Source organism: Cydia amplana, chromosome 27 (assembly GCF_948474715.1).
Source record: "Cydia amplana chromosome 27, ilCydAmpl1.1, whole genome shotgun sequence".
Lineage (NCBI taxonomy): Eukaryota > Metazoa > Arthropoda > Insecta > Lepidoptera > Tortricidae > Cydia > Cydia amplana.
The window spans coordinates 4,209,164-4,228,288 of NC_086095.1; the positions used below are offsets into that span (position 1 = coordinate 4,209,164).

At 39.1% G+C, this 19,125-nt stretch overlaps 1 protein-coding gene across 1 annotated transcript in view; it reads right to left on the reverse strand.

Moving 5' to 3' along the window:
* Positions 1-19,125, reverse strand: part of LOC134660500 (mitogen-activated protein kinase-binding protein 1) — a 127,416-nt gene that overhangs the window by 16,515 nt on the left and 91,776 nt on the right. The window contains exons 22-29 of the mRNA XM_063516271.1: positions 17,476-17,573; positions 14,195-14,311; positions 12,043-12,123; positions 9,281-9,402; positions 7,723-7,864; positions 7,120-7,264; positions 5,924-6,081; positions 3,772-3,895 (exon numbers count right to left, since the gene is read on the reverse strand). Of these exons, the coding sequence (XP_063372341.1) occupies positions 3,772-3,895; positions 5,924-6,081; positions 7,120-7,264; positions 7,723-7,864; positions 9,281-9,402; positions 12,043-12,123; positions 14,195-14,311; positions 17,476-17,573 (987 nt within the window). The remainder of the gene's footprint in view (positions 1-3,771; positions 3,896-5,923; positions 6,082-7,119; positions 7,265-7,722; positions 7,865-9,280; positions 9,403-12,042; positions 12,124-14,194; positions 14,312-17,475; positions 17,574-19,125) is intronic.

Genomic DNA, 19,125 nt, shown 5'->3' on the forward strand with positions numbered 1-19,125 from the left:
CGATATTGAGGAACTTAATCCAGACTTCTCTAAGCCTGCTTTTAGTCTATTATTAAGTTTGACTGAAGACGTTCTTTTGATAGGTTTCGGAGGTTTATGTGGAACAAACTCCATAGTAATCTTAACGTTGTTATTTTTCTGTCCAGAGCCTCTCTCCAAACTCTTCGTAGTATTGTTACACTTAGCTCCATTGGCCTTTTCTTTATTAATCTGATTTTTACTCATTTTCGTTTGCGTGTTCTTTCTTATCTGTTCTTCGAATTTCTCTAAATTCTTTTGCACGTGAGAGTTGCGTTTTTCCATCAAATTCTTAAGAGGATTTGGCTTCGAAGCTGGTTCTAGTACAACTTCGAAACTGCAGCTTTTAGATTTGACCATAGCCTTTGTTTCACATCCTTGCATCTCACTTTTATACTTCTGGTTCTCAGAAAACTTTGGCTGTAGAGACTTGCTTGTACTAGCCATATAATCTTGCTTATTTAGCCTTGGTATTTCATCTGTTGATTTCTTATCTTTAGTGTATTGCTGTACATTATTTCCATCGAAATAATACGCAATATTCTTAGCTGGAGGAGGTGGTGCATCTTTAGAAGTTGAATCGTACAGACTTTTTGATCTAGTCACAGTTTTATGACCGGAAAATTCGGAAACGGGTATTTCAAATCCATATACTTTAGCAGCAGGTGGCTTAGCTGGGGGTTTCGGTGGTGCTTCAACGTATTTAGGACTAGCCTCTCCCAAGTAATTATTATACATGTAGCCACCGAAATATGGAACGTTGTTAGGACTGGAACCATAACTTTTCGATGCATTATCGAATTCATAGCAACTCTTACTGTTCCTAGGTATACCGACAGCTTGTTTTGACATTTGTTTCATAGGTTTAGTGCCTTCGAAGAGCATTTCTAAAGGCGCACTCTTAGTACATTCAGAATCATCTGACAAGACACTTTCTAGAGAGTTACAGTTGGTTCTAGATAGATGATTATCATTGTCTAAGTACATTTCATCGGAAAGCACTGATTCTTGACTGCAACTTGTTTTCATGTATTTATTCTGATTTAAGAAGAAACTAGCGCTGCTGTGTCTGTGTTTATCTAAATAATTTTCATCAGGTTCATTTAGATTTTCAAAGGAACAATTTTGCGAGTTCAAATTGTATCTACTATCATTTAGTTTGCCTTGTTGAAAAGCTACTTCGTTACCGTATTTCAAGAATATTTCATTAGAAACACTGGATCCATTGGAATTGTCACTTAGAACAGATTCATTAGATCTAGTAACACATCTCTTAGTTAAAACGCTTTGGCATCTGTACATGTTAGAATAGTTAGCATTCATGGCTTCCTCGTCCATGATATCGTCTAAATTGGAAGGCATATTCCGCGGCAAAGTCGAGCTTTTCTGTCCGACTATGTACGAAGGTTTCGCTGGTACTACAGGCTTATCCATAGATCCGTATATCTCATAGTTTGAAACGGCACGTCTTGGCATTCTAGCTTTATTATGTTTCTTGCAAACTTTTTTAGAATACAGCTTATTTTTGCAACTAGCATCCTGACTCAAACTACAATCTTCTAGAGAATCAGACGAAAAATTGCCATCGTCTTTTTCTTCTTTCGTAGGTTGTAAATCTAAATCGCTCCTATTAGGTTCATATTCATCCAAATCTCCATATTTCCTAGTGATTTCTGCTATCATCTTTTCAGTGTCACTTTTAATACTATCAACAATACTTTTACCGTTATCTTTCATAGTTTTATCAATACCTACGAAGAAGCTTAATGAATTCCTTTTCTTAGCATCTAAAGAGCTATTTGCCTGATTAGCGTGATTTTGAGTTACTTTATCAGCCCACTTACATTCTTCTGACACTGGTGACACTGGACAAGATTTATAATTCTTGAAAATGCTTCTAGCATTAGGTTTCAACTTCTTATTATCCTCTTGGTGCTTATTCAAACTTAAATGGAAGTTTCTAGGCTTAGGCGGTTCTTTTTCTTCTGCAGAAGGAAACAGTCTATTAAAGACTTTTGAAACAGGTTTTTTAGACATATCTATAGTGAAAACTAATGGTTGTTTCTGTTGTTCTTTAAATACCATAGGCCGAGCTCCTTGTACGGTGAAATTCGTTCTCCTATCGTTTGTAACGTTTTGTAAATTTGAATGTGGGGGTACATAAGGAGGCATGTCATATTCAGGTATGTATTTGTTGACGTTAGCGGGGATGGCGTAAGGGTTCTTCTGACGGTAGTCTAGGTTCTGAGGGTTTAGGCTGTCGTAGAAGTTTAGGCTGTCTAGGGTCTCCTCGGGGCAGGGGGGGACTCCTGGCAGCGTGGGGCAGATAGTTAATGAGTCGATGGTGTTAGTGTCGCGTAGCTTGATGTCACCGTACAGTTAGCAACACAAGTACCCAAAGTTGCTTAAAATTCCCAGCCTTAGGGCTCATTTAGACGGTGCGAGAACTCGCATGCGAGTTTCATTACATTGCGTCATTTGATCGGTCGGCTAAATTGACGTAACCTCAAGGGTCCGCAATGTAACTAAAATCGTATACGAGTTCGCGCGCCGTCGAAATGGGGCCTTATTCATTTGAGATGAGATGTGAAAGTCATTTTAAGCTTTTTTTTGCGTAGCTACTTTTGTTGCTCGCTGTACATCGTTTGCAAACATGTCAGTGCAAACGGTTTTAGTAATAAGTAATATTTTCGAAGGGTATTTTGAAATTGTTACTTATTACTAAATAAAAAATCACACATTTGAGCGTTTTTCAAAAAAAGTGTACATTTCATTCATGTCTTCAAAATATTGACTTCTTGGGCTCATTTTACTCAGAATCATTTGTACATTCACGCCTCATACATAAAAAAATGTGTCCAAAAGTTTCCTTTCCTGATCGTCACATTCATGTATGAATTTTTTTTTATTTGTATGAACGTGACGCACTGAAAAAAAAAATGTTCATACAACATTTTGGGACACATTTTTTCATGTATGAGGCGTGAATGTACAAATGATTCTGAGTAAAATGAGCCCAAGAAGTCAATATTTTGAAGACATGAATGAAATGTACACTTTTTTTGGAAAACGCTCATTTGTATTAATAGGTAAATAGTAAAATATAAAAAATTATATAGTCAACGGTCAAAAATTGTTAATAAGGCGTTATTTATTAAAATCCTTCTCATAGTTAGACATTATTATATATTTATGTTCATGTTTTATGAACAGTATGACTATACTTAGGTAATTTGTGGCAACTAATAGAATAATTGTAGTATCCACTAATTTCCACATAAACTTGAACCAGGCGCCTATCCCCACAAATAATCTTATTACACAGGAAAATAAATCTGAATTACGCTTAGCAGAGGTTTTTTAAGAAACACAGTATATGAAAAATTAAATTCAAAGATTTTTTTTAAATTTGGGGATTTGTTCGGAAAACCTTCTAGATTGGTACAACCTAGAAAAGGGTTAAGGGTGGTATTCCACCTGTCCAATTTCTTTGTCCAATGTGTATTTTGTCTCACATTTTGCTTAACCTGTCGAATCCCACGATATGACGTCACCATAAGCGTTCTGGCTCATATATGAGCCGTGGGAGCTGACAGATTAATGAGAGAGTGAGATGCAATGACATTGGACAGATAGAATACCTCCCTAAGAAACACTCTGCACAACATTTCTAGACATCGGCTGATGAGAAGTTATGTGTCTTCAACAATTTCCAACTACATCCATCATTAAATTAAACCTTATTCCCCTTACCGTATGGTCTGGAATTGCTCGGCACGGCCATGGAGACGGGTCGATTTCGGTTCCTGTCCTTTTCGGGGATGTATGAGAGGTCCGTCGTTGATTGGCTGGATTTGAGGTTCGAGCGGAACGCCACCTGGTGGAAAGACAATACATTTTTTAAAATATAAATTTGATTAGATGATCAATTTAATGAAAGACAATTACATAATAAGTTTGCATTGATGTCAAAAATATAAGAATTTCTGTCATGATCGTCAAAATAAAAATGAAAATAATAACAATACTAATGAAATAAAATTATAGCTCCAATAAGGATTGTCAACACAATTAGAATAAGTGTAAGGCCTGAGTGGACGCTCGCTCGGCGACGCGTGCAGCGTGGCTGTGGGCTCGCGCGTGATGTGAGCAGCGTGCACTAAGGCCGCTCCTATACGTGCGCATTTGTTTAACATGCACGCCGCACGCCCCGCCCCGCCGCACGCACAACAAGAGCGTCCACTCAGGCCTTACACTAAGAGTAAGTAGGTAAATACTTACAAATCCAAAATATAAATTAACAATGTCAAAACTACAAAACAACAATAATACAAATGCAACAATATAAATACAAGAACAACAAAAATAAAACATTTGCCTATCGCAGCTATACGAATATTTTATAAACTCGTAATTCAATTGGTATTTTTATTTCCTGTAAATAATATCGCTATACGCAAAGAAAAATTGTTTAAAATTTAAACTATAAATGTTCGCGCCAAAAAGGCATCAGCCATTCTTGTGAGCTTGTGACGTCATAATAGCAATGCAGTAACAAAGACACGTCAAATGTGAAGTGCAATTTGAACACCGGTTTCTGCTACGGTGACGTCACGCATGAGACTAAAACTAAAATGGTGGTCGGCGTTTGTGGTCACGTGACATATAGATAATAAAAAACCGGCCAAGTGCGAGTCGGACTCGCGCACGAAGGGTTCCATATCATTACGCAAAAAACAGCATGGCGGAGCCCCACTTAAATATTTAATTTTATTCTGTTTTTAGTATTTGTTGTTATAGCGGCAACAGAAATACACCAACAGTGAAAATTTCAACTGCCTTAGCTATGACGGTTCATGAGATACAGCCTGGTGACAGACAGACAGACAGAGAGGGTCCCGTTTTACCCTTTGGGTACTACTTACGCTCTCCAGTTGGCGCCACATCCAGTATCCGGCGATGTGCGGTTAGTCCAGGGCAGTCCTAAAGGTACCAGGTACCAGGCTGACATAAGCATGTGACAGTACTCGCGCTCTCGAGCTGACACCTTATCTCCAGTATCCGGGGGTGTGCGGTTAATCCACTTAATCTAGGGCAGTCCTAAAGGTACCAGGCTGACATAACCATGTGACAGTACTCGCGCTCTCGAGCTGACGCCTTGTCTCCAGTATCCGGGGGTGTGCGGTTAATCCACTTAATCCAGGGCAGTCCTAAAGGTACCAGGCTGACATAACCATGTGACAGTACTCGCGCTCTCGAGCTGACGCCTTGTCTCCAGTATCCGGGGGTGTGCGGTTAATCCACTTAATCCAGGGCAGTCCTGAGGTACCAGGCTGACATAACCATGTGACAGTACTCACGCTCTCGAGCTGACGCCTTGTCTCCAGTATCCGGGGGTGTGCGGTTAATTCACTTAATCCAGGGCAGTCCTGAGGTACCAGGCTGACATAACCATGTGACAGTACTCACGCTCTCGAGCTGACGCCTTGTCTTCAGTATCCGGGGGTGAGCGGTTAATCCACCTAATCCAGGGCAGTCCTGAGGTACCAGGCTGACATAACCATGTGACAGTACTCACGCTCTCGAGCTGACGCCTTGTCTCCAGTATCCGGGGGTGTGCGGTTAATTCACTTAATCCAGGGCAGTCCTGAGGTACCAGGCTGACATAACCATGTGACAGTACTCACGCTCTCGAGCTGACGCCTTGTCTTCAGTATCCGGGGGGGAGCGGTTAATCCACCTAATCCAGGGCAGTCCTGAGGTACCAGGCTGACATAACCATGTGACAGTACTCACGCTCTCGAGCTGACGCCTTGTCTTCAGTATCCGGGGGTGAGCGGTTAATCCACCTAATCCAGGGCAGTCCTGAGGTACCAGGGTGACATAACCATGTGACAGTACTCACGCTCTCGAGCTGTCGCCTCGTCTCTAGTATGCGGCGGTGGAGCTCCTCGCGCCGACGTGCCGCTTCAGGGTCGGTCGGCTTGGCCGGCGTGCGCGGCGCGGGCGTGGGCGCTGTGCGAGGCGCGCGGGACAGGTGCTGCGCCGATAGCGATGTGTGACCTGGGGGACATTTCATGTCATTATAGAGATTACGTCACGGTGCCTTTTTAGTTTAGAACTTTCTACAAACGCTTTGCCTGAAACGAAAGCATATACAAATACACGTCAGTACTATAAGGCAATGTCAGTAAAAGATCTGTAACCGTAATCACTAGGTAGATTACATTTTTTTCTCAAATATGCAATGAAATGTCGTCGCTCCGGGCGTTATATCAGGCTTCGAAGTATCACGTTTAGGGCGGAGCAACTCCAGAGAACTGGCGGTCTAGCATGAGTTGCGTTCTCGCGCGCGACTGCATACTTGAAGTCGCGCAAAATGTATGGAGTTGCGCGCTCAACTCATGCTAGACCGTCTGAAGGAGAGGTGAGGAAACCGGACTAATCCCAATACGGGCCTAGTTTACCCTCTGGGTTGGAAGGGCAGATGGCAGTCGCTTTCGTAAAAACTAGTGCCCACGTCAATTACTGGGATTAGTTGCCAAGCGGACCCCAGGCTCCCATGAGCCGTGGCAAAATGCCGGGACAACGCGAGGAAGATGATGATTGAGATTACTGAAGGTAGACATACTCAATATATTTTCTCTCTGCACCAATTGTAGGTATCTTGTTTGGCCCTATGGTTGACTGGTAGAGAATGCCATTTGGCATTAAGTCCGCCATTTGTACATTGTTGTACATTTGTCTTCCGATTCTATTTCAAACCTGCCACTTCGCTGACATTTCGTCAATATTTTCTCGACAACACATAATCACATGCGAAATTCTCGTTAAGTACATCGATCTGACCAAACCTTTTGACTAAGTAGACTGATAAATAACGCTACGCACATTACAAAATATAAAGATTAAATAAATTCTACATTCCATAATAAATGCATTTTATGCTGATGTACCTAGTATCGATCCAAAAGCCACTAAACCTAGTCACAAAATTATTTAACTTGAGAAGAGAAACGTTAAAAGGTGTACCCCAAGGAAGTAACCTAGGTCCATTATTATTTTTAATTATACATAAACAATTACAGTAATTAGACATACCTCCAGGGCTAGTATCCAACTCGGCGCCGCTGAGGCTGTCAAAGGCGGACTTAAGGTACTTCTCCCGTCTGACGGCTGTGTCTATGCTCTCACAAGAGCCTGAGAGAGGATTGCGCTCCGCATTATCTCCCGATGGCGTTGAGACCTGAATATAAGGATACTTAATAATAAGCATTTTAAAGATATTTAACGAGGTACAATGCAAAGGGAGAGTAGAATGTTTTGAAGGTATAGTCGCCATCAGATATACCGGAGCGGCCGAGGTGCTCAAAATACCTGAACACGCACCCTAACGCCTTGATAATACAAGCGTGTTCAGATATTTGTGAGCACTTTGGCCGCTTTAATATATATGTGGGCGACTGTACAGTAACTTTTACTGATGAAAGTAAAGTATCCGTCTTTGAAATAGGACGTTCGTTGCTCTTTTATGTAAAAACAGCTGAACGGATTACGATAAAATTAAGCACGCAAATAATTCATAATCTAGAAAACAATCTTGGATACTTTTTATCCCGGAATTCCTCCACTAAGGGGGTGCAATAGGGTGCAATTTAGTACGAGAGCACTAAGATGGAGGGGGTAAATATATATGAAACTAACCTCATCCTCATCCTCTTCGTGTCCAGAGCCGCTAAGCGAGGCCCCGGTCGCTGGGGGCGCTAATCTGTCTCCAGACCACTGTTTTGAGCGCCGCATCGACTGCCGCAGTTCCTCAGCGTCCATCGCGTTCACCATGAACTCTCTGTGAAACAAAATGCTAAGTTAACCTTTTGGATGCCAATGATCGATATATGCGCACCGTAGGTTCAACGCCAAAGACCGATTAATCGGTCACAGACCACAGAGCAACATCGACCTACGTGCATATACATAAAGTTCAACTTCAGTTTTGACACTTCAATAATGTGGCGTCTGAGTGACAGCTTTTTTGTTTGACACGGCGTGAAAAAAGGTTATAGTTGCCAAAAATCATGACAGAACTGGAGTCAAAAGACAGAGACAAAGGAGAAACTAGGTCCTATTGGCATTAATCCGGTTTCCTCGCGATTTTTTTTACCGATAAGCAACTCGTAAATAAGCGCTACATATTTAGTACTTGTTTTATGAAACTCACGGCGCCGGGCACTTTTTGAGGTGGGGAAAAAATTATAAACTCGAGACAGCGTAAGGCGATCACGTGACCGTAAGGGGCGTAAGGCGATCACGTGACCGTAAGCCCCGTAAGGTGGCCACTCGTAATTTAAATGGCATTTAAATCAATAAAGAAAAACTCAATGTTATTTGGTATTTATGTTGCGGACTCCTTTTCAAGACTCTTTACCTATGTTCAAATAATTTGACGTTGTCATGGCAGTATGTAAATAAACATGTCAATGAAAAAGTGTGATCTTATTTGAGAATGATAATAATATATAAATTATATAATAAATAAATAGAATACCTCCGCTAAACGTATGTATCGTGTTACCGGGCGTCGGTAACATAGTGAGGTGAGTTTTCACTTATATCGGCACTCCCGGAGTGCAAGCGTTGTTGCTTGTTTTTAAAGACTACATCTCTTCTACCATCAATAACTTTGGATATACAGTAGAACCCGCTTAAGACGATTCTGAAGGGACCTAGCAAAAAAATCGTCTTAAACGGGAAATCGTATTAAACGTGAACAAATAAAACTATAATAATGGTGATAATGAGCGAATGAAATCTAAGTGTAGGAGGGTATAAGTACACACGCGGTTAAATAATCTAGGAACACAAACGATAAGCTCAACTAGAAAGTCGTGGTACTCCACGACACTGACTGCAAATAAATCTGCGAGTGATAGCTTGCACTCCGTGCTCCATAACGGTCAAGCAGATGGCATCACATTCTCACGCTGATAAGGACCCGATCACCCGACAAAAGATATAAGACGAAACAAAAAACCAAAAAAGGTTGCATAACATTACGACGGTTGTCAAAAACACAAACGTGCAGATGGTGCGTAACGGGACAGATGGCGTATTAAGCGGGACGCGAGTCGTATTAACCGTGAAAAAATGTATGAAAACAGGCCTAAAGATGCAGGGACCGGCGTAAAATGTCGTATTATGCGGGAAATCGTATTAAACGTGATCGTATTAAGCGGGTTTTACTGTAACAAAATGTCAATCTTACCCAGGCGTATCGTCATCATTGTTTCCAGGATAGTAAGTCGGTCGGTTTCTCTCAGAGGACGACGTTCTTTCCCCATCCGATATGTCCTCAATATCGCCATCGTGTTCCGTCGACTCTTGTTCCTATAACAAACATAGTCATTATTAGACCTAGCATACGAAGTACATAATGATTTTGGTTTCAGTGTCCTGAAAATTCATCATCTTCCTCGCGTTGTCCCGGCCTTTTGCCACGGCTCATGGGAGCCTGGGGTCCGCTTGGCAGCTTAATCCCAGTAATTGGCGTGGGCACTAGTTTTTACGTAAGCGACTGCCACGGTGCCATCTGACCTTCCAACCCAGAGGATAAACTAGGCCCGTATTGGGATTAGTCCAGTTTACTCACGATGTTTTCCTTCACCGAAAAGCGACTGGTAAATATCAAATGATATTTCGTACATAAGTTCCGAAACCTCATTGGTACGAGCCGGGGTTCGAACCCGGGACCTCCGGATTGCAAGTCGCACGCTCTTACCGCTAGACCACTAGCGCTTTTTTTTCTGAAAATTCAATAATTAATTTAAAATGAATATACCTACTCGAATCATAATGGTAATTTATATAGATAAGGTCAATGTGACTAATTCCGTCATAGAGGCAATTCCGTCCGCGAGCGTATATATTTCTTTGGTTTTTTAATCGTAAAAAAAAACATTTGCTTTTGATTGCTGAAAGTAAAAACAATCGCTGCTTTGTCGATGAGTTCATCAATTTTGTTTATTGTTCAAGAAAAACGCAAGTGGACGGAATAGACCATATGACGGAATTAGCCACATTGACCTTAACCCAAATTATAGACAACTTAAAGTTTTAAAAACGAAATTAGCCAAATTAAAACACAACATTGTGTTTATTTCGCGCGTTTATAAACAATTCCTTTTTAACGTGATATAAATTTAGTTACGGATTGTTTATTTCAGCAAGCAATAGTAAATACCTACTTTTTAGTTTACTCCTAAAATTGTATAAGGTAAACGTACTAATGCTCGACATGCTAGTGCCCAATAGATGACACCCTGCTGTCACCTCTATTGACAATGACTTAAGAGGCTACAGGAGTGGTCATTTCGCCATACAAACGTACTCGACTGTTTCCTCCGTGGGTTTTGAAGCTAGAGCAGTGATTTTTTCAACAAAGATTAATATTGTCAATATCTGTGTCGGACCGTTTTGCTTTTTTTGATATTTTTGTTTTTTAAGGCGCTAGAGCCCTTAAAAAATGGCCAAAATGGCCTAATTGACTATGCCGCAATGAGAGGCGTAGTATTCAAAACTGATATCAATTAGCCAAAAAAGCAAAACTGTCCGACACAGATAATTTCATAATCATTTAGATTTCCAAATTTGGTTACGATTGGTTAAGTTTTGGAGGAGGAAACAGTCGAGTACAAAACCTCGATTTTTGAGATTTTTACGCAGGATTTTTCGCCTTGTCCTTATCGCACTAGTTTTAGGAGCCGCTTCCGTTAGCGAGACGGGTATATTTACCTAAAATATTTAAATCTCAGCTCCTGTTTCGTCTTAAGTTTCAAGATGACATGTACTGGGACTGCGTCGAGTACCAGTACGTTTACCTTACTACCATTACATTTCCGAACGTTCAAAGGTCAAAGGCGCAAAAGCATAACAACCGTATGCGCATTTAGTTCAATAAGAACTAGTTTAAGAGCCCATCAACGTGACACTAGCGCCACTGCTAAATAATCGTGATTATTTAAATTTAACGAAATATATTTAAAAAAGGTGGCCGCTACGTACTGTATCTTGTATTAAAGTACCTTTTGGAATACATCAAACTAGTTTCTATGTTGCTGGATTCGTCAATCTATGCGTCCAAAGTTAAAACGGCCGTTTTTGTTTTGAGTTTATAGATTGACGAATCCAGCAACATAGAGGTTTGATGTATTCAAAAGGTACTTTAATACAAGATACAGTACGTAGCGGCCCCCTTTTTTAGGGTTCCGTAGCCAAATGGCAAAAAACGGAACCCTTATAGATTCGTCATGTCTGTCTGTCTGTCTGTCTGTCTGTCCGTCTGTCCGTCTGTCCGTCTGTCCGTCTGTCCGTCTGTCTGTCCGTCCGTATGTCACAGCCACTTTTCTCCGAAACTATAAGAACTATACTGTTGAAACTTGGTAAGTAGATGTATTCTGTGAACCGCATTAAGATTTTCACACAAAAATAGAAAAAAAACAATAAATTTTTGGGGTTCCCCATACTTCGAACTGAAACTCAAAATTTTTTTTTTCATCAAACCCATACGTGTGGGGTATCTATGGATAGGTCTTCAAAAATGATATTGAGGTTTCTAATATCATTTTTTTCTAAACTGAATAGTTTGCGCGAGAGACACTTCCAAAGTGGTAAAATGTGTGTCCCCCCCCCCCCTGTAACTTCTAAAATAAGAGAATGATAAAACTAAAAAAAATATATGATGTACATTACCATGTAAACTTCCACCGAAAATTGGTTTGAACGAGATCTAGTAAGTAGTTTTTTTTTTATACATCATAAATCGCCTAAATACGGAACCCTTCATGGGCGAGTCCGACTCGCACTTGGCCGCTTTTTTAAAATATATTTCGTTAAATTGAAATAATCACGATTATTTAGCAGTGGCGCTAGTGTGCACGTTGATGGGCTCTTAAACTAGTAATTTATTGTGCGTCAAGCACCCTGTACACCAAACCAACCAAAAAACCAAAAAGTAAATTTAAAAAAAACCTCATATTTAAAACTGCCCAGCGACGAGTCGTCGGTGTGGTGGCGCGTGCGCGCCGTTGGCGGGGGCAGCTGCAGCGACACCTAGCGGCACGATAACGCAACTTAAATGTGAGAACTAAATGTAAAACTCCATCTAGCGCCGAGTAGATGCATTATTGTGAAACATGCCGAATGTGAACGTATAAAGTAATCATATGCGAATGCGACAGGAACTGTTTTACTATGGAAAATGGTGACTGCCATCTAGCGAGAAAATCGTCAACTAAATTTACATTTTATGTTTGTTTCTATGATTTTTTTGTAAATTGGTAGTAAAATGTTAAGCTCTGTAAAAACCAAAAAAACTGCAGTCATGCAGACACTTCTTCCTTGTAAAATGGCAGATATTTATCCGTAAATGTATGAATGATATGAAAAAAAAAAACAAAAAGATACTAAAGCAACATAACATAAGCATGAAGCAACAATACAATGTACACTTTAAGAAATATTCTTTCAATCCCTCCTTTTACAAGATCAATAAGTAATTCACCTTATATTATACTCCAGGGGCCTGTTACTCAAAAGCTTGTAACTTGTAATACAAGCGGATGTCACTTCTTGACAGCTTTTGTTAGAAAGGGACTTCCGCTTGTATTACAAGTTACAAGCTTTTGAGAAACGGGCCCCAATTCTTTTTAAACTGCGGCATCATAACAAAGCGTATGAAATAATAGTTATTTACAATACAAGTGCGAATTACCTATTCGCACGTGTATCCTACATCATTTTACAGTAAATATGGCCCTTTAATTTTCGACATAGTTACGTAATGTGCTTATTATAGCACAGGGTGTCGAAATAAAGCACCAGATGTACTGTAGATACAAGTCCGAAAAATAGTAAATTCGCACATGTGTCGTACAACGTTTTACAGTAAATATGGCCCTTTAAATTATCGACGTAGTAACGTAATGTAATGTAATTATCGCACTAGTGTGGTAAAGTAGCGCCATATGTACTGTAAAAGTGTGAAAATGATATGTACACATAGCATAACAAAAAGCACAAATGAAAATGCCGCCAATAATTAATATGGGTAAAAAAAAAACGTAAATTGTGTTTCGTCGAAATTCGAAAATGCGACTTATACAACGTGTACCTCGTCGCTGAGCAAACTTTTAAAATACCTGTACGGTTACCATCAGTTTGTCACTGATATAAACGCCGTCGAGAACGTAACTTACTTTCTATACATCTCGCTCGCACTCGCATATTCGTGCAAACGGGAAGTATAGAAAGTAAATTACGTTCTCGACGGCGTTTATGTCAGTGACAAACTGATGGTAACCGTACAGATTGTTAATTAAGCTAGCTTTAGCCGTCCGCTCGATAGGGATATTTTTGATGACTGGTGTCCGATCATTAATGATTATCTATTGAGTACGAGCATAGAGAAATAAAGACAAGAGTGCTCACTCCATACATCAGTTCAGACTATTAATTTCAGTGTCTACATCTAGCATCGAGTAGCGGAACTATCATTACTGCTACTTGACAATAGATGTAGCACCGGCCGGAAAGTCTTATCTCAACAGCATAAGACTTTCCGGTCGGTGCTACATCTATCGTCAAGTAGCAGTACTGATAGTTCCGCTACTCGATGCTAGATGCTAATAGTCTTTTTGGTACTAAAACTGATGTATAGAGTGAGCAATCTATGTATTTTTTTCTCAATGGTACGAGTATGCCAATACTCAAATGGCCGGTATTAGACCAAATTTTGGTCTATATACATAGTTTTAACGACAGCCACTATTAATAACAAAGAAATGAGCTACATTTTATTACTAAATAAGAACTTTCGGCTTTCCTTTCATGCCTTAGGGCTCATTTAGACGGCTCGCATGCGAGTTTCATTACATTACGTCAATTGATCGGTCGGCTGAATTGATGTAACCTCAATGGTCCGCAATGTAACTAAAATCGTATACGAGTTCACGCACCGTCTAAATGAGTCCTTATAAATTATCACTTTTTGATTCTTATTTAAATAAAGAACGAAAAAAGACAAAAGGCTTATGATAACGATGCATAACAATGAAAGACATCACATTCTAGCAACATAACAAAGAAGCCAAAAACAAAATGCCGCGAAAATAAGTAAAAAAACCTTCTCCAATCTCGGCGAAATGGTCAAAATGTCGTATGTTTTACGCATGGTCGCGTCGAAGTTGCGAAACAGCGCTTCCACGCGCGGCAGCTGCGACAGGTTGAGGGATTTCGGCCTCTATTGTCAGGGAATAACCACAACCAAGTGTACTAAGGCAGGATATACAGGTTTAACATCCTGGGGCCCTGTGTCATATATACAAGATGCTTCTTGTAACAGGAGCAATAAATTAAACTAAAGACTGAACTCCTCAAAATGACCAACATTTGTTAAACAACTTTTAAAAATTCTGAATCCTTTAGTGTTACTCCTTTTCATACAAAATAAATATTGCCTTCAATGTGCGCTGACATCAGTGTGTTTGACGTTGCTTGTCACGCTTTAAACGTAACAAAATATGCAATACATTGCTTCTTAGAATTAACTTTAAAGTGTAATAAAAATCAAACATGAGTTATTTTCAAAAGTTACTGAACAAATGTTGGTCAGTTTGAGGAGTATAGCCTACAGTTTAATTTATTGCTTCTGTTACAGGAAACACCCTGTATATTACGTAGACTTTGGACTCTATACATATAGTGCTAAGGTTGAAATTGGTCTAAATTTGATGTGACCAGGCCCCAGGAGGTTAAAGTGGGTTGTTTCATATTAATCTGTTTAAACGCGCATGTGTATTATGTTTGTATATTTACATTTACCCAGTGCTCAGTAAAAAAAGTATACTTAAAACTAACTGAAAAAAAATATATTTGATCGAAGAACAGAGACACGATGTATACTTTTCTTAATACATCAACCCAGTGCTTTCAATCACATGCGCGTTTACCCTAATTTTTCAAAATGCCATGGACGCATATATGTGTTTTTCGGCAGTATGAAAAAAACATAATTAGCAGAAAATTATGTGAACTCGTTAAAATTACCATAAATATTTGTTAATAATATTAATTAAACTAGAAACAACCCACTTTGCGTAAAAAATAATTAAAACCACATCCAAGTAAAATAATAAAAATAGGCAAAAAATAAACCATCACCTCAATAATTGAGTGAGTGAACAAAATAAAAGTGACTCATGCATTAATTTAAAGTATTAATTGAGGAGAATATTTACAAATACAACTATACAAAATTAATATGTGCTCTTGTGAGAACATAGTTCATATGAGGTAACCATCATCAACTTGTAGTATAATATTGGGTATAGTGTTAGGCCCAAGATACACTTTTAAGCTTTACTTACGGAAGTAGGGACAAAGCTGTACTACAAATAAGAGACGAATATCGTTATCTCACTCTAACAAATAGCTTTGTCCCTACTTACGTAAGTAAAACTTAGAAATGTAGCTGAGGCCCACGGATTTAGAGTTAAACTGGATCGAGTACATTGACCAAAAAGTGTGTCCACATGAGAAGTCAAACTAGAGCCCTGCATCTCGTTCTAATTAGGGTGACCATAAGACATCTGTATGTGGGATATTAGGATAACATGAAATATATCAGTAGGGTGTGACATTTTCTAAATAAAGTGAAATTTTAAGTAGTCGGGTTTTTTCTTTCATTTGTAGTCGGCCTCTTTAGCACTCACTCATGGTATGTTCATAAAGGTAGGCTTCCCTTTTGTCCACTTCAGCTTTTTTTAAGTGTAAGCGTCATTGAAGATCTGTTTAGCAAATATGACGTTTTTTTAAAAGTTGGTGCCTTTTTTCTATTGACGGAAATGTGTCCTACCTATAAAGAATCGATTGCATATATATAAACAGTTTGACACACCTTTTCCGTAACAAAATATTATGTATAAATGAGAGTCTGTAATGTTTAAGGAGTTAAGCACTTTGGTTTTTAATTTTGGCAATTGAAGGGATGTTTACAAAAACAACATAACTGACTACACTGGTTGACACCTGAAACGATTAACATGTTCTTAAAAAAAATGACAACCGCTCTAATCAGTTATGTTGTTTTTGTAAACATCCCTTCAATTAGGTATTCTATAACAAATCTTAAATTAAACATGCCGAAATAAAGACATACCTATTAAGTTAAACTTACTTTTACATTACCTACGTTAATTATAAGAATTCTGTGAGACCGATTCACAACGTGCCGACATCATAGTCACCCTAATGAGTTTGACAATGTTGTCTTGTATTTTTATAGTAAAATGTAATAATTGTGGCTTTCTTGTGAAACAATATTCCACAATTAGCAATTATTTCACTCCAACAACCTTTAACATACATTTCTTCACAATTTTTAAGAAATTTCGCATTCACGTGTTTTGAAGAAATGTCATCAAGTTGGGGATACCAATTAATATTTAAAGTTACTACAAATCCTACCATACTAAAATTTAGGTTTTTTTTTGCTGTGTATGCGCTTGGTTTAATCAGTTAATAATATTGGCATCATAATTATTTACAAATTACTTAAAATATATCAGAACTGTAATCTGAATATAGCACTAAAATTGTATAAGAAGGTAATTAAATTCAGTAGTTTAATGATATAATTTCTACCACAATGGTATCTTTTTAACATTGGCAACATGTGCGAGTGAGACACAGGGCTCGGGTTTTTCTATCTCAAGTGGACCGTTTTCTCTAGTCTGGTACGAACAACTTTCTGTCTCGGTGATAAGGTTCAAATTAGTATGGCAAAAAAAGTGACAACACGCTCCAGTTTAAAAAATATAACTTCATGCTGAGGCCTTACGACCCCATTGCCGGGAGACAGTGGGCCAAGTGAACATGTCTCGCGTCATGACGTCATCAAAATGGCTTCCGCCACGGTGCAAAAAGTTAAAATTGCGTCCAAACTATGTATCAAATGAAAGCAGATTAAATAAGCTACATTTGGTTAATATACTCGGGCAAACTCACTTTGTCAGTAGGAAAAGCCGCGAAATTCAAATTTTCTATGGGAGGTCAACCCTTCCCGCGTACATTTTTAAATTTGCCGCCGTTTTCTACTGACGGAAATGGCTTGCCAAACTATATATAATATCTCAAAAATAATATATATGTATTGCCAAAAGTCGGTGACTATTACCGCATTTTAACTATCTCTTCGACCGTTTCCCTTAAGGCACAAGATTAATAAGACTGTAATATCCAACATATGTGATGTTATCTATAAAAGGGACCTTATTGTCGATGGCGCTTACGCCATTATTAACGATGCTCCGATATAAATACAATGCCGCGCGCCGCTGTGCGGCGTAAGCGCCATCGACAATAAGGTCCCTTTTCATAGATAATGCCCTATTTTTTAAGGTGTACCTGTTTGTTGACGATGTCGCGTCGCTTGTCGCCGTAGCGTGTGTCGGTGCCGCTGTCGAGCGAACTGTCTTTTGACCCGTCCGAGTCGCCACGTTTGTCTGTACAGAAAAAATATTTTCACCTCAGCAGCTCAAACAAGGGTACTTTGCTACTTAAAAACAGTGAGCAAAATCGCATTTTGCTTACTGAGTGAGACAAAATGAGCAAAATGCGATTTTGCTCACTCAGTGAGACTAAATGAGCAAAATGCGATTTTGCTCACTCAGTGAGCAAAGTGCGATTTTGCTCACTGTTTTTAAGTAGCAAAGTACCCTTGTTCGAGCTGCTGAGGTGAAAATTTAATTGTTGATATATCTTAAGAAAACATGAGTGAATAGAGGTAAGTGATGAAGAAGGAATACATTTTTCGGGTTCTCTAATATGTTCTCACTGCTGAGGTGAAAAGTTTTGTGAACTACACGAGATCAAAGTTATTTACATCTCGTGCACTTTTGAGTCCCTTACTACGCTCAAGATCTTGCGCGTAGTAAGGGAGCTTGCACGGGACTCAAAATAAGCACTCGAAGAAATATCAAACTTTGATCTCTTGTTGTACAAATAACTACGAGTATTATAATGAGCGCCGGCGAGTCGATGCTACAGAACCAGTCTAAAATGTGTCATCGAGATGCGTATCAAAGACGCGTTATCGGAGAGCGCACCTACACTGGTTTGTTGAGCGTCGGACTAGCCAGCGCTCTGGTGCCAATAGGCTACATGACTAATTTTCATTTATGGTATCAATCGATCGGGTTTGTTTTTAGGATCAAATGTCTATATCTATGTAGTCAAAGGCCGACAGTCGCACTTCACTCGCGAAACGCCCTATACAAAACGACAAGGGAACGTGACGTCAAGGTCTCTGGGAGCCCATCTTGTAGTATGGACAAAACAAGAAAATTGCGTTTTTGTCGGTGAAATATTGCGTTTATGTATATAGTTGCTGTACAATATTTTTTTGGATGAAATGTAAGGAATCGAATGGTACCCTTACTTTTATCGTTTTTGGAAGTTAAAAAAAAAACTAAAATTTTGAAACTTTCAGGTCCTGTATTTTTGTAATATGTATTTCATATTTTATTTTAATATCCACATTATTGTGATAAATTGCTCGTTTGCCATCTATTTTACTAGATTTTGTTATAAAATTCAACATGTGTCATCATCCCTATTAGAATTACACGACCCTTTTTTCTTAGGTAGCGGCACGTGCGGTTTTACTTAACACAATAGACAAAGGATTAGCCGTTCGGGGCCAATGATATTATATAACCATAGATAGGTTATACTCATACTTGAGGAGCACAAAAAATACTTCCATATTTATTTCTGTGCCTACGAAGAAATCTGTTATTTTTGATTAATTTTCTTATTCCATCCATCTTTGTCACACTTGTTGTTAAACATAAGGTCGTCTCTTTCTCTTTCGGTGTGCGGGAGCTCGTTAGCACGTGCACATTTCTCGCTTGTCCAGCCGCGTCTAAAGGAAACTTGTCCAATTTGTCACAAGTTAAGCGCTTCAATTTTGAAACGCCTATAACCTATCTTTAGTTATAAATCATTGTTCGGGGCCAGCTTCTAATCTACGCACTATACACCACTATATACCAT